The sequence below is a fragment of the Benincasa hispida genome, chromosome 2, assembly GCF_027475165.1.
Source record: "Benincasa hispida cultivar pf3 chromosome 2, pf3_genome.v1.1, whole genome shotgun sequence".
NCBI classification, from domain to species: Eukaryota; Viridiplantae; Streptophyta; class Magnoliopsida; order Cucurbitales; family Cucurbitaceae; genus Benincasa; species Benincasa hispida.
Genome location: NC_143479.1, coordinates 12,352,331 through 12,377,578, shown reverse-complemented (window position 1 = coordinate 12,377,578; position 25,248 = coordinate 12,352,331). Strand labels below are relative to the sequence as shown.

Here is a 25,248-nt window from a genome sequence, read left to right as displayed (position 1 = left end):
TACCCAAGGAACTTGGTTAACAACCACTCCAAAATCTCCTTCCAACAGATTTTCTCCCCAAAGGACGACAACTTGGAACCTTAAAGATACAAGGGTTAAGTCAAACCTAGTTTAGAAATCAGAGCATGCCCATTACCAAAACTCTTGTCGAACGATCTCGAACCCGCTGGATAACCACTCTAATAGTTTCCTCGATTCAAAACTAAGGCCAAAAATAATTCGAATAAGTTAACCTTCATTCCAAACTTAATAGGGCCCAAACTTCCACCCAACTTAACAAAAGGCTTACCTAAAACAGCCAGATCCGACGAACCCAAAGGTGACAGCAGTGGCGGACGGCGAACGGAGGGCGATGGACGCACAGATCCGGTGGTTGGGCTCCGACCTGGGCGAAAACGACATAGGGCAGTGGTCTAAGAAGGGAGCGGCGGCAGTCCGGCTCGTGCGGCGAAGAGAGGTGCGACGACGAGCAGCGTGGTCTGATCGGCGGGATCTGGTCGGCCGAAACCCACGAACGGTGAGCAACGCAGTTGGAGGGAGGTTGACGGCTGGGCGATTGGTGACAGTGGTGCGACCGATTGAAAGCGGACGTGCGGCACTTCGAGGTCGACGAACAGCGGTCGGTTGGAGGCGCACGGCAACTTGGGTGTGGCGGTTGGGAAGAAGAAATCGGGGGGGGGGGGGGGGGGCTCGCGTGGGTGTGGGGGGCCTTTTTATATAATAATAATAATAATAATAATAATAATAAAAAAAGGAAAATAGTATAACTTTAATTAGATTTTTTTCCTTGACCCACTTTATACTATTTAATTCCTTTCCTTTTTCCAAAAATAATTAATTCCTGTCATAACTTTTTTTCCAAATTGAAATATTTTTTGAATAAATTCCACGACAACACTTAAATCCTCACATTTATACTTTAAATTCAGAATTCCAAACATGTCCTTCAACTAAGGACAATTACTGAAAAGGGAAAAGTTTTACATTATTAATGAATAAATAAAAAAAAAAAAGTGTGGGATGTTACACGAAAACATTCAATAATCACAAAACCATACATTCCACATAACATTCATCACATGAATTATAGAATGCAAAATCCCACCATAGTATAAAATTAATTCAAATTTTTGGAAAAATTTGGGCTAGAAACCTGGCTTTGATACCAATTGAAGGATCTATTAAAGGTCCTTGAGCGGAAGTATAAGACCAGACTAAATATCCAAAATTTACAAAAAATAAATTTTACAATAAGAACATACAAATTATGCATTTAAAAGAAAATTGCAGCATGCTTTAAAATAAAGATTACAGAAAAGAAAAGGGATTTAAGAAATCTTACCCTCGAAGAACTCTTCTTCATGAGATTCCTTCTCCAAAACTTGTCACGAACAATCTCGAACCCTCTAACCATCTACGAGGACACCATCTCGAAAGATTCCCCTGTATTCTTTGGATGATAATCTAGGAGTTTTGTGAGCTCTGGCTATTTTAGAAGAGAGGGTTTTGAGAGTGTTGAAAGGAAGAGATGATATTCCAATATTCTCATAGAACTTTTCTGTGTACGTCTCACTTGTGGAAACCACAATAGGAAGAAGAAGAACAACTGCTATTTTCTTCCCCATTACCACGCTTTTAGAGAGAAAATAGGGGAGGGAGTTACAACTCCCTCCTAAAATGAACTTTTTTATATAAAAGAAAAATAAAATAAAATAAAATAATTTATTTTCATAAATCAATTTAATATATATTAATATGATAACTACCTTCTACCATACAATCTATTATTGTTATTGAAGTGTGATTCTTTTCATTCATTAAAAAATCGAATTAGACTTGATAGATTATTTCGATCTGATAAATTATTTCACTATCATCATTAATATGGGTTGCCCGGGACTCGAACCTAGAACTGATAACATTTGAGATTATGCAGGATTATACATAAAAGATCTTCTTTTCTTCATGCATAAGGGTACTAGATTACCTAGTATAAAAGATTTTAAAATCATCACAAACCCCCCATTTTCTTTTCTATTGCAATTTCAATATATATATATATATATATATATATACTAAACTATATGTTATATCAAATATAACACATAACCTATAGTTTCTATTTTCTCACCAATGACATTTAATATAAATTTCATTTATATTAAATTTAACTACATGAATCAAATTCATATAACTAATATTTGTATCATATTCAAATATTTATTTTCTCTCAAATAAAATTTATATTATCATGTATCAAATACAATATAGTAATTATACCACATACATAATTGATTAAATTAATTATATCATATATAATTAATTCCCTCAATTAATTTGAACAATTCAAATTAATCCAGAAATTGATTATCATTAATTCCCATTGAGCTACAGAGAGGACCTCATGGACCTATAGCTTGAAGCTCCAACAATATGTGAATAATTAATTAAACTCATTTAATTAAATTATTCACCCTCTGTTAACTGTCGAGCACTTCACTAAAGATCGACAACTGCACTCTTCGAACTATAGATATATTTTCTGTATCTAGTTGATATAACCGATCAATAATACGATGACTCTTCACAAATTACTCGTAAGTACGGCTGGAACAGAATTACCGTTTTGCCCCTGTAGTTACATTTAACTCCTTAAGCACTGATCCATCTAATGAAAAATAAATCATAGTCCAACTATGACTAAAACCCCTCTCAGATTAGGAGAGAGTGTGGCACCACATTGTTCAAGCCTTGAAATCAGCCCTTAAGGGAACAATTTATCTACTTGCCCCAACATTGGGGAAGGAGTGAATTCCTTCTTGTGTAGTTGTGTTCCCAACTCTCCAATCAAACGAATCTTCAAAATGGTAGGCTTGTTGAGTTGGTGATCTGGCCACTCTCATCCATACAAATCAAAAGATCGCCTGCATAGGCAGGAGTTCACAACTCACTCAGGATTCAGGTCATGTTACCTATGGTCATCCTGGTGAAATGAACGTCTCTATTATGAATGGTGTTATATAATGAGACTAAACATTTTGTGGTTCGGTCTTAAACAAACTCCTTTTTATAGAATATCCCCGCTCACATGTCTCAATGTGAATGATCAGGATCAGATCATTTGTAGCACTTTACAACAATTGTAACATCTACAAAGCGGGCCATACTCGCAGTGTCACCAAGATAAAGTATCCAACCTTATCCATCTACTATAAACCATTTAGGTTATCACTCAAACATGATCCACATGTATGTCTCTACATACATGTTTAAGCTATAAAGATAATCTTGGATATTAGTTTATTGGTTTGTGGTTAATGCAACTAATTTTGAAATAAAACATCACATATTTTATTACATAAATAAAATGTTTGTACAGTACAATACAAACTAGAGAACCCTACGAGATTTAGGGCATCAACCCCAACACCTAGTATGTTTCATATGTGTAGGATGAGTATATTCTCTAATTACATTGAGAAATGTATTGAGGTGTTCATGGCTGACTTCACAGTGTACGGTACCTCTTTTAATGACTGCTTGCATAATTTATCTTTAGTCATGAAACGTTGCATTGAAACTAACCTTGTTTTGAATTATGAGATGAGAAATGCCATTTTATGGCCAAACAGGGAATTATTTTAGGGCATATGGTGTCGGCCAGAGGCATTAAGGTGGATAAGGCGAAGGTAGATGTTATTGCTAATCTTTCATGTCCTACTAACCTTAAAGAAGTACAATCCTTCCTTGGTAGTACCGGTTTCTACCATCGTTTTATTAAGGATTTTTCTAGGATTTCCTTGCCTTTATTTTCTCTTTTGCAAAAGGATGCTCATGTGTTTGATGATGCTTGCATACGAGTTTTTGACTTTCTCAAGAACAAGCTGACAAGTGCCCCAATCTTGCAGCCCCTTAGATGGGATTTACCTTTCAAAATCATGTGCGACACTAGTAACTTGGCGGTGGAAGCTATTATTGGATAGAAGATTGATAGGAGGAGCCATATCATTTTCTATGCCTCTAGGACACTTAATCTGGCTCGAAGCAATTACACTACCACGAAAAAGAGCTACTTGCGATTGTTTTTGGATTAGATAAAATTTTCTCCTATGTTATTGGTTATAAAATAACTGTTTTCACTGATCATGCAGCACTTAGGTACCTTATGGGAAGAAAGAGTCAAAGCCTAGACTTGTGAGGTGGATACTTCTTCTCCAAGACTTTGACCTAACGATTTGAGACAGGAAGGGGAGTGAACTTCGTTGCAGATCACTTGAGTAGAATAATTCAAGAGGAGGATAGTCAGCTGATCAGAGAGAACTTCTCTGATGAGTATCTTTTTCAGGTAGCTGGCTTTGATCCATGGTATGCTGACATTATTAACTACCTAGTCACATGTTACTTTCCTCTTAATATGAGTAGATCTAGGAGGGCAAAAATCAAGAGTGATTCTAAAAACTATGTTTAGGATGAACCATATTCATGGAAGTTTTGTGTTGGCCAAGTGAATAGAAGAGGACAACCCGTAAGGTGCTAGATAGCGGTCTTTCCTGGACCACCTTTTTTGCTGATGCTTATGCTTTTTGCAAATCCTGTGAGAAATGTCAAAGGTCTGGATCTTTGTCTAAGAAGAATGAAATGCCCCTTAATTCGATCTTAATTTGTGAAATATTCAATGTTTGGGATATGGATTTTATGGGCCCATTCTCTTCTTCTACTGGTTATTTGTTTATTATCCTTGTCGTTGATTATGTTTCAAAGTAGATTGAGGCAATCCCCACAAGACTAATATGCTTATGTGGTTTTAGGGTTTATCAAATCTAATATATTTATCAGGTTTGGAGTTTCTAGAGCCATTATAAGCGATTAGGGCTCGCACTTCTGCAATAGAACAATTGAACCACTTATGAGAAAATATGGTGTCCACCATCGTGTCTCAACACCTTATCATCTTCAAACAACGGGCCATACTGAGATCTCAAATTGTGAGGTGAAAAGTATCTTGGAGAAGATAGTTAGTCCATGACGTAAAGATTAAAATTTGTGCTTAGATGACACCTTATGAGCATATAGAATGACTTTCAATATGCCTATTGGGACCATTCCCTTTAAGCTTGTCTATGGCAAGGTAGATCATTTCCATGTTGAAATTGAGCACAAGATCTATTGGGCGGTAAAGAAGGGAAACATGGAGTTGGATAAAGCTGAAGAGTTGAGATTGTTGCACCTCCAAAAGTTGGAAGAGCTGAGGTTGGAGGCCTATGAGAGTGCCCAAATTTAGAAGGAGAAAACAAAGCTCCTCCATGATCATGCACTAGTAAGGAAGGATTTTCAAGTTGTTCAAAAAGTCCTCATTTACAATGCTTACTTGAAGCTTATGGCTAGTAAGTTACATTCTAGTTGTTTAGGTCCATTTGAGGTTATTAATGTCTTTTCCCATGGTGTAGTGGAAATCAAGAGTTTGGATACAGGAAAAGTATTCAAGTTTGAAGATCTTCAATGAAGGGGAGGTTGACCCATATTCCTCAGTTATGGATTTGGCGATTTTCTCATACACTCGGGCCTCGTTTGCCAACTATCGAGCAACCGGCGTTAAACATTTATGCTTTCTGGAGGAAGCTAGACGTTTAAATTTATTACTTTCTTTCATTTCTAGTTTTCTTTTTTTAGGTTTTGATTGATTGAGAGATTTATTTGGTTTTCTAGTAGTTTAATAGTTCGAGTTGTGTGGTATGCTCAGCTTTTGCACACGCCCAAATTCAGGGAATTTTTTTGTTTACCTCCATTTCCTTTGTCCATGTGCTTTAATTTAACTTTATACATTAGGGACAATGCATGTTTCAAAAGTTAGGAGTGGTTGGGTTTTGCATGCCTACACATTATTTATTCGATTTTTTTGATAATTATGTTTGAATTGATGAATTGGTCTGGTGAGCCCTTAAGCATCTAAGCTCGAGCTTTTGTGGAATTGCTTGAATTGCTTGTTATTCACTTCATTGCTTGTGCCATTTGTATGAAGGTTGATGATACACTTCTCTTAACGTGGATGAAGAAATCATCTATGATTTTTAACTCTATTTAGAAAAATCTCTCATTTTCCTTCATGCAAATTTAAGTGCTTTACTAAGCCATTTTGAGCATTCATTGCTTAGAATTGGATGATATTGCTCATAATTTTGTTGTTACCCTGAAAGACACACCTTCACTAGAGAGTAGCATTTCTTGATTAAGTGTAATGCAAGACTGGGAGAGTAAAAAGAGTTTTGGACCTATATGTGGAAAAAAATAAAATGATGAAAAAAAAGAGAAAAAATGGGTGATAAAAAAAATTGAAAAAAATGAATACAACAAGAAAGAAGAAAAAGTGTGGCGTGTGTGTATAGGTAGAGGTGAAAAGAGCTACTTTTGCCATGATCAATTAGGACACCTGCTAGAAAAGAGTGGGTATGAGTCCCTATGGTAGATGTGTGAAAGCTAGCCCTCTAAGTAAAACATATATCCTTTACCTTTTAATGTGTGTGTGTTAAGCACCCTAGTCGATGTATTACCCTCTTGATAAACTTAGGTGTCTTGAAGGCCGATAATCGAGTCAGAGTAGGGGAAAGCAAATTGAGAGCTTCATAAAACTTTTTCGACTTAGAGTTAAACTAACGAAGCTTTGCGCTCTTGCATGGATGAATTGGATAATCATGTTTAAATTTAACTCAAATCGATTGTTTTTTTTTTTTTTTTGAATTTCCTATTTGATTACAAACATGTCTAGGGAACGGTTAAAACCATAATCATGAGCCATGTAACTAAGCAAATTTTACAATGTATGATTGATTGCATTTTCTGCCTTGCTCAGGACGATCAAGAATTAAGTTGGGGGTGGTTTGATTGGTCTCTAAAAGAGTTATCTTTCTCGGCTTAATTCATGCTCATTCCTTGATTTTATTGGGTTAATTATTAGTTTTTGTCAGCCTTGAGCATCTAGAAGGTAGACCAGACTGTTGGAGTTGAATTGAGGCTAAAATACATTAAAGCAAAGCTTCGAAAGCATAAACCAAATGAAGAGACAAGGATTCACAAAGTGCCCTGAGAGCACAGTTGCCCTGTACTCGACACCCTTGGTGCTCAAAGGTTGTAGTTGGTATTCAGTAGAGCATCTTCGTGCTCTGCCCTACACCTTGCTTGGCGCTCAAAGGTAGAATGTGCCATTTCATGGAGCGCCGCTGCGCTGCAGGAGAGAGTCATGCTCTAAAATTTGATGGAAGGACAACCTTGTGCGCGCGCACGTTTGCAATGAGGAGAGCGCATCGATGGGGACCACGACGCTCGAGGTTAGAACTACGATAAGAGCACTGTTGCATTCAGCTAATCCTTATAAATGTGGCACAATTTTTTAGGGCAGAAGTCCATTTCAAAATCAAAACTCTTTCAGCCTCCACAGAGTTCTTCTGCCACCTTTCACCTTCTAATCTCTCTTCCACTCATCCCCTTTATTTCTTTGCATCTTTTCACATTGTATTGAAGGATTGTTCATGAATATGAGTGGCTAAGGTAACTAGTAAACTAATTCATGCCTATCCCTGGGTAGATTTTGTCAAAACGGATTTTTTTTCCCGAAAGATATTGTAATTAAAGTGTGGGGTGGAGGAATCGAACCTCAAACCACGAGGTTTATAGTATGAATATTATGCCAGTTGAGTTACACTCTTGTTGGCCAAAAAACGGAATTTTCACAAGCAATCTTGTTCTATTTAAATGCCTTGCAATTTAATTTGTTTAAATTTACAATTCAACTTTATCATCAACCCTTGTTACTTGAATTTACAAATTGGTCTAAGTTTGTCTTTGATTTCCTATAGAGACGACCTATTCCTACTTGCTACAAGCTTGTGAGAGTGGTTTAATATTATTTGTTCCGGGCCCCTGTAGGCTTTCAAACAGATATACGTATGCAAAAGAATAACATCATATTTGGGAATACTAACATATTTTACCGGTGCCAAATATCCATGGTGCGATGTTGATGGTTTTCATTGATTCTTAACTTTAAAATCACAGTGAGTATGTGTATGTCCATCATATATTCCTTGGAGTATCATACAACATTTATTCCTTTTAGTTAATTTTGAGCAACAAAATGGATAATTAGGAGGTACTACGAATCTATGGACGATATCAAAGCTTTCAGCTCTAACCAATGAGATGCTCTATTTGAATAACACTAAACAACATTACACTAAAAGCACAAATCGTAATGTTTGAATGTCTACATCAAGATTAATGTATTACTTTTACAAAAATAAGCTATGTATTACAAAAAAAAAAAAAAGAAAAAAGAAAAAAAAGACACAAACAAACAAAAACTTAGATTCCATTATATAGTATAAGTCAACATGAATATAATTTAATTGACATAAAATTTGTACTAATACTTTCAAGGGTATAACTTCATTCCTCAATAATAACAAGTAGAATGATCTGAATATCAACTAATTGATTATCCATTTCTTTATGGTTAAATTGTACCCAGTTGTTCTAAACTTTTGAGATGATTTTAAATTGACCTCATACCTTGAAAAGTTTTATTTAATAGAATGTTTTGAAATATTGTTGGGAGTTTTTCTTTCTAATAAAATGGTGATGAAAATTGATGGGTAACTAATATATAAAATTATATAGTATGATTCATTTCATATCACTATTCATGTGAATTAAGGGCTATTTAGATTGACTTTATAAATGTTTATAAGCACCTTTTTTTTTTGTACTTATAAATACTCATTTTAACACTTAGGCAAAGAGTTGGTTATTATAGTTGAGTTTTAATAGTTTGTGTTTTGGGTGTAGATTATTTTAGTTTGGATTATAATAATATGTATTTGAAGTGTAAATTATTTTAATTTGAGAAGAAAATAGTAAACATTGTAGGAAAGAGTAAAAAATGATTAATGTAAAATAGTAAAAACTGTAGCAAATAGTAAATACGGTAGCAAATGAGGGTTTTGAAATAGTGTTTGCGGTTTTGAAATAGTGTTTTACTGTAGCAAGATGTGGTTATTAGAATCTTATGATATTCTTTGCCCCTAATATCCCCTTAAAAATTTAATCCAAACACACCTTAACACTATAAATGTAAAAGATATCAAAAATGTTGTCAATTATGAAATTTGAGTTAAAATGAATTATTAGAGATTATTTTGGGTGAGGATATAAATTGATATGCATTACTCAATCAATGTTTGGGGAGCCAATTTTGTATGTCACCAACATTTTATACCCATATCCACCAATAGGGGCATTATCACTGATGCTCCTACTGCCACTTTGGCCATCACTTCCGACAACTAACTCTGACCACAACTGTCCACCACCGTCGACACCCATCTCTAGCGACCTCCATGAACTCCAACGACCATTAATTCTAATTATCGTTACTGCAAATTTGAGTTTTGTTGATGCACAAGTTTTTATTTATTATTATTTTTTTGTGGTGTTGTTGATGCTCAAGACACGATTATTTTCATTTCAAACAGTTTTTATCAAAAGTGTTTAAATGAAAATGACTTTTTTTTTTAAAAAAAAAAACTTTTTTTCGAAGTTAGTTCAAAAAGAAGCTTGTATCATGACAAAAAGATAAGTGTGAACTAAAGCTTAGAGGGCAAAAAGAAGTTGTCGAATATGTAGAGGATTTGGATGGATGTTTATGGTATCATTAATAAGATCATTATAGTATACTTACATGTTCAAATATTTCACTTACAATATAAATCCAAATTTGTTTTGTTACAATGAATCCACTATAATTTTGACAAACCTGACTAGAAACGTTGAATGTACCCATATGTAAAATGATTGCTTAAATAGAAAAAAAGTGAAATGCATGATCCAAAAATAAACTCTAAACTCTATTTTCCAAAACTACTAACAATACATGTGTATTTAAATAAAACAATAAAACAAAATGCAATCCATAGGTTATTAAAAAAATATAATCCCTTAGTGTCTTGAATACGCATTTGAGTTTTATGGGCTCTGATTCCATATCTGACAATGTGAGGCTCTATCTCGAAACCAATTGACAATAAAGAGGAGTACCTCATATATCTTCTAAGAAGTGAGATCCCTTGGTTTTTCTAATGTAGAATTCTCAACACAACACTGATTATTATAAACTACAAATTATAATAATCAATTCAATACCTCGAACAGTCGAAAAGTTTAGGTCTCGTTTAGTAATCATTTTGTTTATGGTTTTGTTTTTAAAAATTAAGTCTATATCATTCACATTTCTTACTATGATTTTGCATATTTATTGAGTAAAATGGTTGAATTCTTAGCCAAATTCTAAAAATAAAAACAAATTTTTGAAAGTTATATTTTTAATTCTCAAAATTTGGTTTGATTTTTTAAATCATTGGTGATAATAAGATGACAAATGAAGAAATTTAAAGGTAAAAGTAATGTTTATTAACTTAATTTTAAAAAACGAATACAAAAAATAAAATAGTTACTAAACGAGACTTTAACCGTTAAACTTTATCATGGTGTCATAATCAAAGAGAATGTAGATACTAGAAACTTAAAAAGAAGAAGGAGAAAAAAGAAAATAATAATAAAAGGAGAGTGATGCCAAGTTCTGTTAAGCACATAGCTTTTTGCTGCGGTAAGAAGTCAAATAGACACGTGGTCCACGTCCCCATCAAACTATCCTCACTCGCGGGTAAAACAAAACATGGAGCCAATGTCACACGTTGCCGCATTCCAGCGCGAGTTGCAACAGTTTCGTACTCGCGAGAGTTTTTTCCAGGATTTAGATTAGGTTTAATTTATTGAAAATAATTTGTTAAAGATACAAACCATCAGATCTGAATCGGACGTGTCTGAGTGGGTTTGGATAGTATGCCTAAGATGTTTGGAAGGGGTGAGAATGGACGGTTGAGATTCGTTTGCTAGCGGCGGGTATCAAGGCCTGCGGGCCTTTAAATAAGACAGCGAACTAGCCCAACAATCTGAGTCTCAGGTCTCAACTGTCTATTTTCCTTTGTGGTTTCTCATTCCTCTCTCTCTCTCTCTGTAAAGGACGTTATCGAAGGGTTTTCGTCTTTACGGGGGTTGGTTCGCATTGCGAGCGACGGGCTCTGCTCGAGATCCAGGTTTCTAATGGGATTTCTACCAGCGCCTTCATAGGGTTTTTGCCTCTATTGTGTTTCATTTTCTGAATTTTGGTGTGATTTCGTTTACTCCTGCTCGATCTAGGGTTTCGTTTCGAGGGGTTTATCTTGTTCTTGGATTAGATTCTGCCTTTGCTATATTTCGATCTTTCTTTCTTTTTCTTTTTCTTTTTGCTTCTTCCAAAGGTGGAAGCGGAAGTATTTCATTTGAGGAGTGAGGTTGTTGTTTGCGACAGCAGGAAGATTGATGGGCTGAAGAAGCAATTTCATTTTTTAGGAAATATATGGTCATGTGGTCGAAGCTTTTAAGTTTGCGAGGGTTTCAATTGCTTGAACTGGGCCAGTGGAATTTTTTGAGGATTGGGTTGTTTAGTCATTGTCTATTGTTTTAGTGACTTCTGGGAAGTTATCTGAACCTGTTCTTTGTCGACCTGTTGATGTTGGAATTCACCCAGGGATGAAATAGTGAATTCGTTCCATGAGCTTGAGATTCCCACAAATGGCAACCCTTGTGTACACTGGTAGACGACAGAAGGACTCCGTTGTCCGGATAAAGTATTAATTTCTGTAGATTTTTTTGCCAATATAAAAAGGGCAAACTTAAAATTAATTCATTGGTTGCTAAAAACTAATAACTGGGATATATTTCTTCATACCGGGACCTTTGTAGTATTGGGCTGGGCTTTTATTTTGAAATTCTGGATTCTGAGATTACAGTTTGGGGACAAAATTTATGGTTGCGTTTGACATGTGCAGTTGCTGGGAATTAATCCTATGGCTCCGACTGTTCCTATAGAGTTTGCTGGACAGAAGGAATCTCGAAAGTATTCACTTTCACAGGCAATGGGGAAATCGAGGAAATATTCCAAAGGGCTTTCTTTTGGTTTTGTTCCAGATTACCGACATGCTGTGGAAACAGTTGGCGAATCAGAAGGGTTTGGGAGCTCTGGACGATTGGATACTGGAATCTCTGCTCTTGATGATTCACGGGCCATTAAGAAGAAACGTATTAGTATGAATGCAGATGGTTACGATTGCTTTGGTGCTCCTCTTCAAGTTTTTTCTCTATCAACATTGTCTCGATCTGAAAGGAAGGATTTAGAGTTAAGGTTAAAGTTAGAACTTGAGCAGGTCCGACTGCTGCAAAAAAGAGCTTCTAATGTTAGTTCAATTTTTGCTGTCTCATCATCTAGTAATATCCAGAGTTCTAGTGATCAGCACAGGGGAGCTCCTCCAGAGACTTTTAATAGGTTGACTGAGGTATCAGTTCCTCCTGCTAAAAAGCCACTGCCCTCTGGGCGCAATGGGCCTTCTGCTAAAAGAAGCTCCTCTGGGCGGTTTGAATCTGCTAAACCAGCTGCTGTATCTGCTTCCTCGACAGCATCATTGAAACAATGTGAACAGCTGCTGCAACGCTTGATGTCACATACATTTGGTTGGGTTTTTAACACTCCAGTGGATGTGGTCAAGTTGAATATTCCAGATTACTTTACTGTTATAAAGCATCCAATGGATTTGGGCACGGTGAAGTCTAAGATTACTGCAGGAGAATACACACATCCGTTGGATTTTGCTGCGGATGTTAGACTTACTTTTTCGAATGCGATGACTTACAACCCTCCTGGGAATGACGTCCATACCATGGCTAAGACACTAAGTAAATTTTTTGAAGTTCGATGGAAGACTATAGAGAAGAAGCTCCCTGTGACAACTGAAGAACAACGACAAGTACCTTCAGCCACAATTGTTCCTAAAGAAACTGAAAGTACTCTGCCAGTGCCACCTTCAAAAAAGACAAAAATGCCTACGAATGACCCTGATATTCAGCCAAACAGTGTGGTAAAAATCATGACCGACCAGGAGAAGCATAAACTAAGTGTAGAGTTGGAGAGTTTGCTGGGAGAGTTGCCTGAAAGCATCATTGATTTCCTAAAGGAGCACAGTTCTAATTCTCAAGCTGGCGAGGATGAGATTGAAATTGACATTGATGCTCTTAGTGATGATACATTGTTTGCATTGAGGAAGCTATTAGATGATTATATGATGGAAAAGCAGAAACACACAAAGGCTGAACCATGTGTAGTGGAGGTATATTTCCATTCTCATTTTTCACACATTTACCATTCAAATTGCACTGATTATAATGTGTTATTCAATGGTTTCTGATTGCTGCCATGTTTTTCTCAGCTTCGTAACGAATCAGGATTTAGCAATTCATCAATGCCACCCAGTAAAGGTAGTGCACGGGTTGATTTATGCTCGAAATGAAGGCTGTTTCCCTGTATCTGTTTTAATTGTCATTTTTTTTTCTTGTTAGGAAATGATCCCATTGATGAGGATGTTGACATTGTTGGTGGAAATGACCCCCCTGTTTCAATTTATCCTCCAATAGAGATAGAAAAAGATGCAGTCCGTAGAGATAGTAAATGCAGTAATTCCAGTAGCTCGAGTAGTGAATCAGGTTCTTCATCTAGTGGTTGGTGGTGTTACTTGCTCATAATTCCTATTTACAAATTTCTGGCATTATTATTTAGCTCTGGCTTAAAACTATGAACCTTGTCACATTCTTCTCATTCATTCTTAATCAATTTTTTACGAAGATTATTAACTTGCTGGTGCATGATCATGCAGATTCTGGCTCAGAAAGCTTATCGGGAAGTGAATCTAATGCTGTTAAAGCTCTAGATTTTAATGTGGCTACAAAGGTATTGAAAAACCAAAAAACATTCATTGCTTAGGACTAAATTATATGGACAGTGTTTTCCCCTCTCGCTTTTCACACGACCCTTTTTCTTTACCAAATATTTACCCATCTCAAGGGGAAAATCAGTGGTGAGGCAGGGGTACTGGATGTGTGGTTCTTTGGTTCTTTGGTGTTATTAGAAATGACCTATAGATGTCAACTTAAAAGATTTAATGTAATGCATGACGAAAAGTAATACTCACAGAATTATTTTGTCACGTAATATTTAGATTCTTCTAATATGATTTTTTTAATAAGTATCTTTTTATTAAAGTAAAGAGTTAGCTTTAAGGTTGCTTTTGTCTGTTTGATATACTCTTCACAAAAAATGCAACTTTATTTACTAGACCAACTTTTATTTGGTAAATAATTTTAATTTATTATAGCGAATTCTGTGTTAAAGTAATCTTTATTACATATAATACGGTTGTTTACACAGGACTTGAAGAATGTTATATTTCCTTATTTTTATGTGCATGGTAGATCACTCATTGGTGCACGGTGATTTTTCTGTGCTATCAAGTGTTCTCTTAGTTATGTGATCATAGTCAGATCTTGGGAGGAGATGCAAGTGGGTTGGGGGCTTGCTTTTCTTCCAAGTTCTCATTTTTTTCCTCCTTATTTTCATAATCTCATTTGGGTTGTCTGATTCTAGTGGGAGGTTAATAAAAATCCATTTGAGTTTAGTGCATAGTTTGAAGATTAATCAGTTGATCATCCTTGTTTTGACAAAATAATTCGTTGCTTAGTGAAAATCTACAGAGAGAAGTTAATCTACCAAGTAGTGCTCAGTAAGTAAACAAATGGAGCTCACGATAACTCCCTGTAACCCGGGATGTATGAATACTAAACTCTATATCTATCGAAACTCAAAACATGACATGAGATTTTTGTTGTTTCAATTATTTCTGCACAATCCTTCGAATTTTTATTTTAAAATTCTATTCTTTCTCATCGTACTCTTCGGAGTACAATTTAATAGCTTTATATTAAAGCGCCGTAGCCTTCCTTTTGAAGGGTTGTCACTTAGCAGTTAAAACAAATTTCTTCCTACGGAGTTATGCCGGAACCCACTACTGTCTAAAAATATGTAATTAGAGAGCACAAAACACAAAATTTTCCTATTATAAAAGAATGAAGGAAAAAGAGATGGTCTATTCTATCAATGAAATGGCCAAAATGAGCTTTCTACAGATGTGCAATAAACCATGGTTTGAATCCCTACCCTCCATTGTACTCAGAAAAGATTTTGTCAATGAAATTGTTTTGTTACCTATGTTAGAAAAAGAGATGCTTTACTTTATTTGCTTGCAGACAAAGAGAACACTGAGAACATGAAAGCTAACTGTTGAAGGAGGGAATCCAACTGAAAAGACTTGTTGCCTTCAAGTCCAAAGCTAATATTCTTGTTTATTTTATGATAGAGAAGTTAGCTAGCATTTTTGATAATGATTCTCACTCTTCAATTTCATCATCCAGTTTTTGGAAGTTAAAACCCCAATTTTGGGTCATTGGACAAAGTGTATTGAAGTTGTTATCAACCAGAATCGTGCAATAGAAAAGTGACAATTTCCTACTTCTAGAAAGACTGAAAATTTTCCATTTTTCTAGTTTGTACAGAATTTTCCTCCATCGGCTCCCATAACTCTGTCAGCCGATAACTCATGGCTGGAACATAGACATTATAAGTATGAGTGTTTGCAATTTATCCACGGGCCTGAGGGTCTAAGATTTTGATGACGTTAAATGGGTTGCTCTAAATTTTGAGTACCTTGGATGAGTTCTAACGAACCGTTTGGCATAATGGGAGGAAACGGGTTTTAGCCAAGTTGGTCTCTTACCTTGTATTTAATAGGTTGGTCTCTTACCTTGTATTTAATAGGTTGGTCTCTTACCTCGTATTTAATAGGTGATAGAATCCTAATCCTAATTAATCTCAATCTTATAAATTGAGGAAACTAACCCTAATCTTAATTAATTATCTTAATTAATTAAGAATTAGATCAAGATACCTTAATTTATCCTAATCCCACCGTAGAGCTAGGTTTACCTTGATCTTACCACATCAATAGGGCTAGGTGTTTCTCGTTCAACCTTTCTCAACTTTAGTTTCTGGGATGATAGCAGTGGTGTTCTTTCTTTAAAAATTAACAGTCACTGTGAAAACTTGAATATTCAGAGTTGCAACTTAATTTTCTAGTTGGCACTAGTGTTTTATTTTTTTATTGCTCATTGTTGTGATGCTTTGTGAAATATCCACGTGCAGGATTTTCTATCCTTGGAGATCTCCTCGTGCATTTAGTTCATTGTGCATGCCGTTGTACTTTTTACCTTTCTTTCTAATAAAAGAGCTGCGTAGAATGAGTTGCACAAAATTTACTCGGGCTTCTTTTATCTTGGCAGGAAATTTTGTGTTCTGAAACAAATATGGATCAGAAGCAATGTGAACTTGGTGATTTAGAAATTGGAAATTGTGAGTATGATGTGCTAAATCTTGTATCTTCAGTCCGCTGATGGGTTTTGCCTCCAGCGATTTGCTTACCATCAGTTCTTTTAAGGAAGTAAGCTGTTTTATCCGTAACTGTACAGATGAAGAAAATGAGATTGGTCTAGTAGTTGAGCAAACCGGCCAGGCCAATACAAACACTAATGAGTCAGATAGCTACCAAGAGGAGGGTAAGAATGAAAACATCGTGATAAAAGTTATCTGCCTTAGGGTTTCAGGGCTTCATCTTATCTTCGATGCTTAACATTATAGGGGAGAGTGCTCCATCTAAGAGGCAAGTCTCCCCCGACAGGCTTTACCGTGCAGCTTTATTAAGGAACCGTTTTGCTGACACTATACTGAAAGCTCGAGAAAAGGCACTTGAAAAGGTTTGTTAAACCTGAGATTCTACTTATGATTGGTCCAGTATTAGGCCGACCAGTGATATATATATATATATATATATATATATATATATATTCATGATATTTCTGCTTGGAAAGTCACTGACTGACATGGCTACAGGGTGACAAACGGGATCCTGAAAAAGTGCGAATGGAAAGGGAAGAACTCGAAAGACAGCAAAGAGAAGGTTGGAGTTTGTACTTTTGTGTTTGACGACAGGACTGGACATAATCACACTAGAGAAAGTAGAGTGATCAAAACTTCTTCAGAAGGTCGATAATAATTTTTTTTCTCAATACAGAAAAAGCCCGGTTGCAAGCAGAGGCAAAAGCTGCAGAGGATGCTCGCAGGAAGGCTGAAGCTGAAGCTGCAGCCGAAGCTAGGAAGAAAAGGGAGTTGGATAGAGAAGCTGCACGTCAGGCCTTACTTAAGGTATATAGTGGATATAAATATAATCATAAACTTGTGCTAGCCATCACATCTTTATTACCATTACGCAGATGGAGAAGACTGTTGATATTAATGAAAACAGTCAATTCATGGAGGACCTAGAAATGCTTAGGGCTTCCAACGATGAACATCTACCAAACTTCATAGAGGAGTCGAGCCCAGAACATTCTCAGAATGGATTCGGCAGTTTCAAACTTCAAGGCAGTAACCCCCTAGAACAACTTGGTTTGTACATGAAGGTGGATGAGGAAGACGAAGAAGAAGAGAGTGAACCACCCCAAAGTGTTAGTAAGCCAGCAAATGATGTTGAAGAAGGGGAAATTGATTAGATGCGAAGTTTTGTTCTTCGTTTTCTCTATAGATGTCTGAGCATGGTAAATGGATATCCAGACGATCTCTTTAAAGATCCGTTAATGGCCTTCTGTGCTCCATGATTTTTCCTTGGCTTCAAAACGTTCAAATCGAAGCAGGTTTGGCAGGAAAAGGAAGAGCGCAGCTGAAGTTGCCGTTGGGGATAATTGCTCGGACGTGTATTTGGTATTTGCTGAATTGATTTGATTTTTTGGGTTAGGACGAGAGTTGGAAGCGATGGATTGGCAATGTATGAACACATAAGGGGATCTTAATGAAAAGAAAGAAAAAGAATAGATACTGTGGCTAGAATATTCAGTTTTGTCTGTATAAAAAATTCATTTATATATTGGCAAAGGTGCCCCTTACTCGTACAAAAATCATCAAACAGAACTAGTCCTTACCAAACTAGATATAGCTAACAAGGATCAAGGCACCTGACTTGGGGACTAGATATAGTTAAGAGTCTAACTCCACCCGACTTCAATTACCATATCGATTTTAGTGTATTGCTATTTTGTGTCCTTTTACGCAGATTTAGTTCTTGTATTTACTTTAATCTTATAGCTTTTCCTATCGGTAATGATCCATCCATGACCCAGAGTATGCAAAGGGTCAAATCAACTTCCCTTTTTTTCTTTGAAGGGGCTTTTTGGTAGAATTAAATATGTTTGTGAACAAAAGTCTGGAAATAAGATTACTAAGATCACTTATCAAAATCTTAGGATACTAAATTAGTTTTGTATTGTATTTTATTTATAAGATTAATGGATACGTCTATAAAATTTAATACAATTGATAAACAGTTTAAAATTAATTATTTAATTATTAAATAATAATTATTTTATAATTAAAATTAATCGACAATTTGATAAATTTATATAAATATGAGTATAAATCAATAAAACATCAAGATCATGTTTAAAAAATAAATATAATATTTTATAATTAAAAAATAATAAATTATAATTAATCAATGATAAATTAATTTAATCATAATGATAATTAATCAATTACTTATATAATTTATTAATGAATTAATAGCAGCTATTCTTTTATGATTTATTATACAATTAGTTAATTAATTTGAGTATGGAGTAGTTAAATTCAAATATTACAATTTTTTAAATTATAAATTTAATGTTTATATATTAATTACTTTTAAGAATATAAATAAAAGAATAAATTTATGTATTAAAATGAGAGAGAGAGAGTGGACTTTAAGAAAACGCCCCTAAAAGAATCAAAGAAAAGAAGAAAAGAAAGAAGACAAACATTGGTTTTCATCACAAGCTTCTGTATGGAAGCTTTGGTTCAGTTTTCATAGGTCCGACGGGTGCGTTATATCTCTAGTACACAATGAGTAGAAGTAACAAAATTTGTGAGTGGAAGAACAGGAATATTTTCTATTTTCTATCTTTTTTAATCCTAAACTAAGGAATTCAGAGAACATTTTACCATTCTCCAAATCTCTTATCAGAGATTCTTCTGTTCAATCATATGTCCCCGATTACTTAAAACACTAATCCTCGAACATACCCTCATCTGAAATTCTAGATGATTCAGTCCCATTCACGTGAGGCTGCGATGAAAATTCATCTACTGAGTCATGTAAAATACTGAAATCAAAGTCGTCGTCATCATCGTCATCCTCCTCGTCTTCATCTTGGTCTATATCATCTTCTTTTGCAACGTTCGAACGAGCTTCTCTTTCCATCCTCTCCTTAATTGCATCCTCGTATGAGATTTCATACCAAACAACGCCTTTGCCTACTATAGATTTGTTGTGGGCATCTGTCATCCGTTCTTGTTTGCTCTTCTCTGAATTCTTGGGTTCACCCCAGTAGTCATACCGATAGAGAGGGTTTGATGGGTCATACTGATCCTTCCCGAAGTAACTAGCATCTACATATCTTCCAGGTTCTTCCAGTGGGAGACCAAGAGCTTGTCGGCTACAGAAAAGCAAAATCTCTTTAGAAAGATGAGAAGTGGACAGGTGGCTCGAAGTTGACACATCATAGAACTAGTAAATAAGTTCAAACATGTTGAGAAAGCGATGATCAAAATAAACAGAAACACACACAATAGGAATCGACACAAACAACCATTTATTTGGTTTATTAACAGTGTGTTGCGTCCACAAATAGAGAGAACATTTTATTACGGATTCAGAAACGCTAATAGAGCTAGATAGTTTATATAGCAGTATAAAACAATGAGTGTTACTCCGGGCTATAAGTTTAATATGACGTGTCTCAGATAAACGGAGCCATTGAGAAATTTAGGAACTACGGATCTTTCAGTTAACAAAATAAAGGAATCTCGTGGCAAGGTGGGAACCTAATGCAAGAACAGGGGGGAAAGGTAGTACTCTCTAATATAGTGAACTGTATAGTTTATCTTGACTGGCATCATTATCCAAGAAAATGTCCAATATTTTTGCTGTTAAGTTGGAGTTAGACAGGCGTGCCGTGTGCCTGCCAATCTATGGTTGAAAATTGGACATAATAGAATCCAAACAATGTAAATACATTCAGCCTTCGTTGACAATAACAACTCAAAAGATAGCCTGAATGAAAAAATTGCCATGAGGAAACAAAATGCGACGTAAATAACTTACCAACTAATATCTCTGATTAATGCTTCTCTTTCCTCGAAAGATCTACGCCAATGCATGAGGTCATATTCATCCATTTCAATATTCCGTCTCAATTTAGCAATTTTGTACTCTTCTCCTCTACCCTGTGCTTCTTGTCTTAGTTTATTGTGAACCTAAACCCGAGGAGAAATTAAAATTAAAGTGAGATAAGAATCATAATATTTTATATATAGCAAATAGGATCAAGTTATAGTCGAAATATGAGAGGCTTAATAACTTAAATTCACCAAACACTTACTTGACGCTCAGAAAAGGCTGCCTCCAAATCAAGTTCTTTGACACTTGTTTTCTAATAATCAAAGATGACTACAAGGTTAGTAAACGTTTCAATTGCCAGTGATACTTAATGTCAATGCATTTAAAAGAGACTGCTCACCAGAATCTTCTTTGGTAATAAGCTGTTCTTATAACGTACTTTGGTATATTCAATATCGTTTTCTTCATCAAAATCTTCTTCATCAGATAACTCTGAAAGTTTTTTGTTCCTATACTTATCAGGATTCATCTCCATATCATCCAAAATCATTTGTTCCGCAACATGTATCTGCCACAGCTGCATTGTGCAACGAGGATTGAAACAATTAGTGATTTAGAGAATTAAAGAAATACGAAAGACCTAAGTATCCTAAAAGGAGACGCATTATGTTGATTCTACCATGCAGTAGTTTGGATATGGAAGGAACACAATCGATTAACATAAGAACTTTAGAAGCAAGTGAACTGGAAAACAGGGATACTAATTAAATGATCTAAGATAAAGAATTATTCACACCACTAGATTTAGTCCATCAAGAAATTCTTTTATTCTTTTTCACTTTTCTAAGTGGAATATACAGTTGGACTACAAATAGTCAAAACACTCTTGTTTCAAAATTCAGCTAGAAAATGGCATGACTTCATACACTAAGAGTTAGTTAACCACTAAGAATTACCTTATCAACGTATGGATGATTTGACAATAAGGCTTCATCTTCTGGTTTAATTCCCGGATCTTTTCTAGGAATAGGAGGTCTTCCACAATCACGCTAAAGAGAGATCATTGGATTAGCACAGTGGGATAACAAACAAAAAGATCAATCTTCTTCTAGGACTATTATTAGAACTGCTTGTGAGACTCCTGTATACGAGCACACTTCTTCATGCTTGAATAATATTATACAGCATAAAAGATTCATATAAATTGCTCTCTCTCTCGGAGAGACTATAATATCACAAAAATCAGATTTGAACACAATGGATGAGTTAAAATAAAGAAAAATATCATTCTACTTCAATTCATAATATATCTTCTTCGGGGACTCCTGTAAACAATGGAACTTCTCCATGCTCGAATAACTACAGCATACAATACTCTGCCTTTGACAATATTATATAACATCAAACATTTCCGCGGGTTTCTCTCTCTGACAGAGCCCAAAATAAAAATAGTACAGGAAAGCTCTGAACATAAATGCAGGGTAAATGGAAAGAGTGAAACATTTTCAGGATTGAAAGGCACACACCCGCACTTCATCTGGATTACTGTCCTCATCGCGGTGGAATATTGGTGGGTAGTCAAATCTATTAAAGCTAGAGAAGAGGACACAAAGAAACAGTACATTATCAACGTAATCAAATGTTTGCATAAGAAATTTACATTAAAGGATTAACATATTGAGGGAAAATTATCAACATTTCAATTGTAACAGAATGAATAAGAAATAGCATATAAAGATGTCCTACTGATCATTATTAAGAATAGTCTGGTGTCAAAATTACATACATTAGGTGATCTATATTAGGATGAACAAAACGCATTTCAATAGGAAATCGAAACCGGTAGGGATCTCGCTTTGCCTGAAAAGAAAACAACAATGATCAGAAGAAAATTATGCTGACACAGATATGTATTGTTAAATCAACGAGCAAGGTCTTTTTTTTTTCTCCCAAATAAACGGTCAACCTACTATCTGACTTTGGGGAATGTCAAGTTACAAAAATTGCGGAGGTTCTTATCCTATAAATAAGGTACAATATTGAATGAGTTTATTATGAGCTTCTTTACCCTTGCGGATTCATATTATGATATTAATCTGTTCTCCCACATGGTGCAATTTTTAAATAATGAATGTACTAAAATGTAAATAAAATTTATAAAATGCTATTGACAAAACACTCACCAGAATCTCTACGATCACAGGCATACCGACTTTTATGTGATGGCGAATCCAATACCAATCATTACCTTTTATGGGAACCCACCTGCAATTATTGTAGGCATGAGTCTGAAGGAAAGCATTTACACATTCACGCAAAATACAAGTTGAACTCCTAGAGATCTCCTTTTATTCAAGCTGGATGAATCCAAGAGAATGATAGAGGATCAAGGAAATGACACACTTTTTTTCATTAACAGAAATAATTCCATCAATAATGATACATTAAGATCATATGAAGGAAGGGATGAAAGAAGAAAGAAGAAAGAAGAAAGAAAATGTAGTGAGTGGGAAAAAGAGTAAATATAGATAAAAATATCTAAACAAAGTGGGTAAGAATTGGAAAACTATCAATAAATGTTCCTGTGATGAGTGAAAATCTTTCAATGAGACAACGAAGTTGAGATTGCTCGACTTTTGTGCTCTTAACTATTAGGAACTAGAACTTCATTAGACATCAAAGGATATACTTTTTTTTTTTTTTTTTTTTAAAAAAAAGAAACCAAGCTTTCATTGAGAAAAATGGAATAAAGTATTAGGACAAGCAAAAAACCAACTCGCAAAAAGGAGTCCTAACACTAACTACAAGAACGGACTCCAATTCAAAAGAATGAGACCATCGACGTTAAAGAAGATCAACATAAAAGCCATACTTACCCATCATACACGCCTCCTATATCAATAAAAGCTCCTTGATAAAGGTGTAAAGTAGTTACTTTCCCTTCACAAATCTGCATGGTGAGTGTCATTACATCTTCTCGTTTCATGTACATTTAACAACATATATTCCTTATGTCAGGGGATTGTTAGAGTCAATTGAGGAGTTCTTCCATCAGCCTTTTGGTGAAAAAGCTTGGTTTTTATGGAGTGATGGGGTGTATGATTTGTTACGAGATCTTTAGGGTGAGAAAAATAACAAAGTGTTTAGAGGTGTGGAGAGGAATCCTTGTGAGGTTTGGTCTTTTGTGAGGTTCCATGTCTCTTTGGGCTTCGACTTCGAAGAGCTTTTGTAATTATTCTTCAGGTAACATCTTACTTAGTTGGTACCCCTTTCTTTACTGGGTTTTTTGTGGGTTTGATTTTTTGTATGCCCAAGTATTCTTTCATTTTTTTTTATCAATGAAAAAAATTCTTACTATAAAAAGAAAATCAACAGATAGGTCATTTTATTTTTCTTTTTAAAATTGACTAGCAAAATAAAAGAGTTCTTCGACTTAAAGTTAAATGTGTTGCTAACAATAGTATAGAGAGCATCTTTGCGCTAACATAAAAAGGACAGACACAGTCATACTGTTGTCGAAGGAATCGGGCACGGAACTTACTTGTCCTGGATAATAAAACGGAAGTTCATACTGCAAAATACAATATATAAAAGAACGATCAAGATCCTAAAGGTTTAAATAAATTTCATCAAACTATAGAACTATATAGGCAATTCAAAAGTCTCACCATGCCTTCTTTATAGTCCTTCCCTCTTTTCCTCCTACCAGGATGATAATCTTGGTCGTACTGTAAAAAAGTATCAGTTGGGTATGATAAGATGGATGGAACAGTCAACACAAAATGCTCAAAAATTTGAACTATCTATTAACATCTTTATTTTTCAACACCACTCTACAATTCACCTCCTAAAAACAGGGGGGAGGTGACAAACCTTGTAGGACTCTTCCTCCAATCTATCTTTATTCGCAGCAACCCACTCCTTGTACTGTTTCAAAAACACTTTGTATCTGTCCAAACACAAATCTTTAGTATCCGTCCTCACATCTTTCTCAAGCCGATCCAAATCCACCCTCACAGATTGCAATTTGTGCGCTCCCCTGATAAATTCCATCTCTTCTCTATCAACATCCCATCCCCTCGGAGGCCAGTCCCGTGGAGGAACGACTTGAAGGACCAGCGGCCTAGTCCACGTCGTCTCAAGAGGCTCCGGTATCTCGCCTTTAATTTCGCATTGGCTGCGGTAATAGTCATCCTCCGTCAATCCCATTTCCTCCATCTTCTGCTTCCGATACTTTGGGCTCAACATTTTGAAAGCTTCAATCGCCTCAGGCGTCTGGAGCGGCACTTCCTCACCTTCATTCAAACTCTTCCGCGCAAAATCAGCTTCTGGAGTGAAGACTTCTTCCCAGGGGGCCCAACCACGCTCAACCCAGTTACGCTTGCGAGCTTCGTCCTCTGTTTCCTTGTCTTTCGGACCAAAATTCTCGAGGAAGGACTCGTCCACAGGGAACTCGTCTGAGCTGAAGCACTTTAAACTGAACTTGCCGGAGAAGGTAAGCGGTGGACAAAGGAGAGGACGCCATTGAAAGCAAGAATGAAGAGAATTGGAGTTTCGAGAGGCTGGGAGGTTGGGGAATGTGAAGAAATGAGAAGGGTTTAAGAGGGTTTGCATTTGGTTTGTAACAGAAGAGATTGTAGTGAGCTTCCAGCGGGAACGAGATAATTTTCCATGATAGGAAATGGATGAAGTTTTGTATTAAAAAATTGGGAGTTATTCGATGTTACAATAATATTACATGAGCTCGGTTGTGGACCTGGATCCTCACCGTCCATTTTATTTGTAAACTTCTTTCCCTTGCATCATATTTTATTACTTTCTTTTTAATATTTTTTTTTTTATCGTTTTTCTTCTTTTTGTTCTTTTTTTTTTAAAACAAGACAAAAAAATCTCTATTTGTACCAAAAATTGTAAGCTAGTTACACATTAAGTTGATTGAGATATGTATACTCAAGTAAGTGTTTGAATCTTTCAATTTTAATTCCCATGTTCAACTGCTAAAAAGAAATATTTTCTA

General features: G+C 35.6%; 2 protein-coding genes across 6 annotated transcripts; one reads left to right on the top strand and one right to left on the bottom strand.

The window, feature by feature from the left end:
• Window positions 1-11,002: 11,002 nt before the first annotated feature.
• On the top strand, window positions 11,003-17,976 carry LOC120071921 (transcription factor GTE10). Of its 5 annotated transcripts, none has more exons than XM_039024347.2 (11): window positions 11,003-11,717; window positions 11,919-13,250; window positions 13,350-13,398; window positions 13,480-13,638; window positions 13,794-13,867; window positions 16,309-16,378; window positions 16,495-16,581; window positions 16,664-16,779; window positions 16,916-16,982; window positions 17,097-17,227; window positions 17,296-17,976. In XM_039024347.2, the coding sequence occupies exons 2-11, from the start codon at window positions 11,937-11,939 to the stop codon at window positions 17,572-17,574; spliced, it is 2,346 nt and encodes a 781-aa protein (XP_038880275.1). In that variant the 5' UTR covers window positions 11,003-11,717; window positions 11,919-11,936; the 3' UTR covers window positions 17,575-17,976. The 5 variants fall into 5 exon arrangements, with proteins under 5 accessions (XP_038880275.1, XP_038880279.2, XP_090166825.1 ...); XM_039024351.2 differs by having other exon boundaries at window positions 17,268-17,502; XM_090310699.1 differs by having other exon boundaries at window positions 11,009-11,144; window positions 13,480-13,623.
• An 885-nt stretch (window positions 17,977-18,861) lies between these two features.
• PDE312 (Nucleic acid-binding, OB-fold-like protein) lies at window positions 18,862-24,923 on the bottom strand. Its single transcript, XM_039023510.2, has 12 exons — window positions 24,105-24,923; window positions 23,900-23,959; window positions 23,773-23,802; window positions 23,108-23,181; window positions 22,415-22,496; window positions 22,018-22,091; window positions 21,758-21,824; window positions 21,188-21,280; window positions 20,632-20,808; window positions 20,494-20,544; window positions 20,217-20,368; window positions 18,862-19,548 (listed from the first exon to the last, which is right to left on the bottom strand). The coding sequence occupies exons 1-12, from the start codon at window positions 24,843-24,845 to the stop codon at window positions 19,119-19,121; spliced, it is 2,031 nt and encodes a 676-aa protein (XP_038879438.1). The 5' UTR covers window positions 24,846-24,923; the 3' UTR covers window positions 18,862-19,118.
• Between the last annotated feature and the right edge of the window lie 325 nt (window positions 24,924-25,248).

What these genes read in the sequence shown, in the direction of transcription:
- LOC120071921 (XM_039024347.2), top strand. Translation starts at nt 11,937, where the DNA reads ATGGCTCCGACTGTTCCTATAGAGTTTGCTGGACAGAAGGAATCTCGA. An exon ending in CTGAACCATGTGTAGTGGAG is followed by an intron (nt 13,251 to 13,349) that starts GTATATTTCCAT and finishes TGTTTTTCTCAG; the next exon opens with CTTCGTAACGAATCAGGATT. An exon ending in CACGTCAGGCCTTACTTAAG is followed by an intron (nt 17,228 to 17,295) that starts GTATATAGTGGA and finishes ACCATTACGCAG; the next exon opens with ATGGAGAAGACTGTTGATAT.
- PDE312 (XM_039023510.2), bottom strand. Translation starts at nt 24,845, where the DNA reads ATGCAAACCCTCTTAAACCCTTCTCATTTCTTCACATTCCCCAACCTC. An exon ending in CCTAATATAGATCACCTAAT is followed by an intron (nt 21,825 to 22,017) that starts GTATGTAATTTT and finishes CCTCTTCTCTAG; the next exon opens with CTTTAATAGATTTGACTACC. An exon ending in TATTACCAAAGAAGATTCTG is followed by an intron (nt 20,545 to 20,631) that starts GTGAGCAGTCTC and finishes TTTGATTATTAG; the next exon opens with AAAACAAGTGTCAAAGAACT.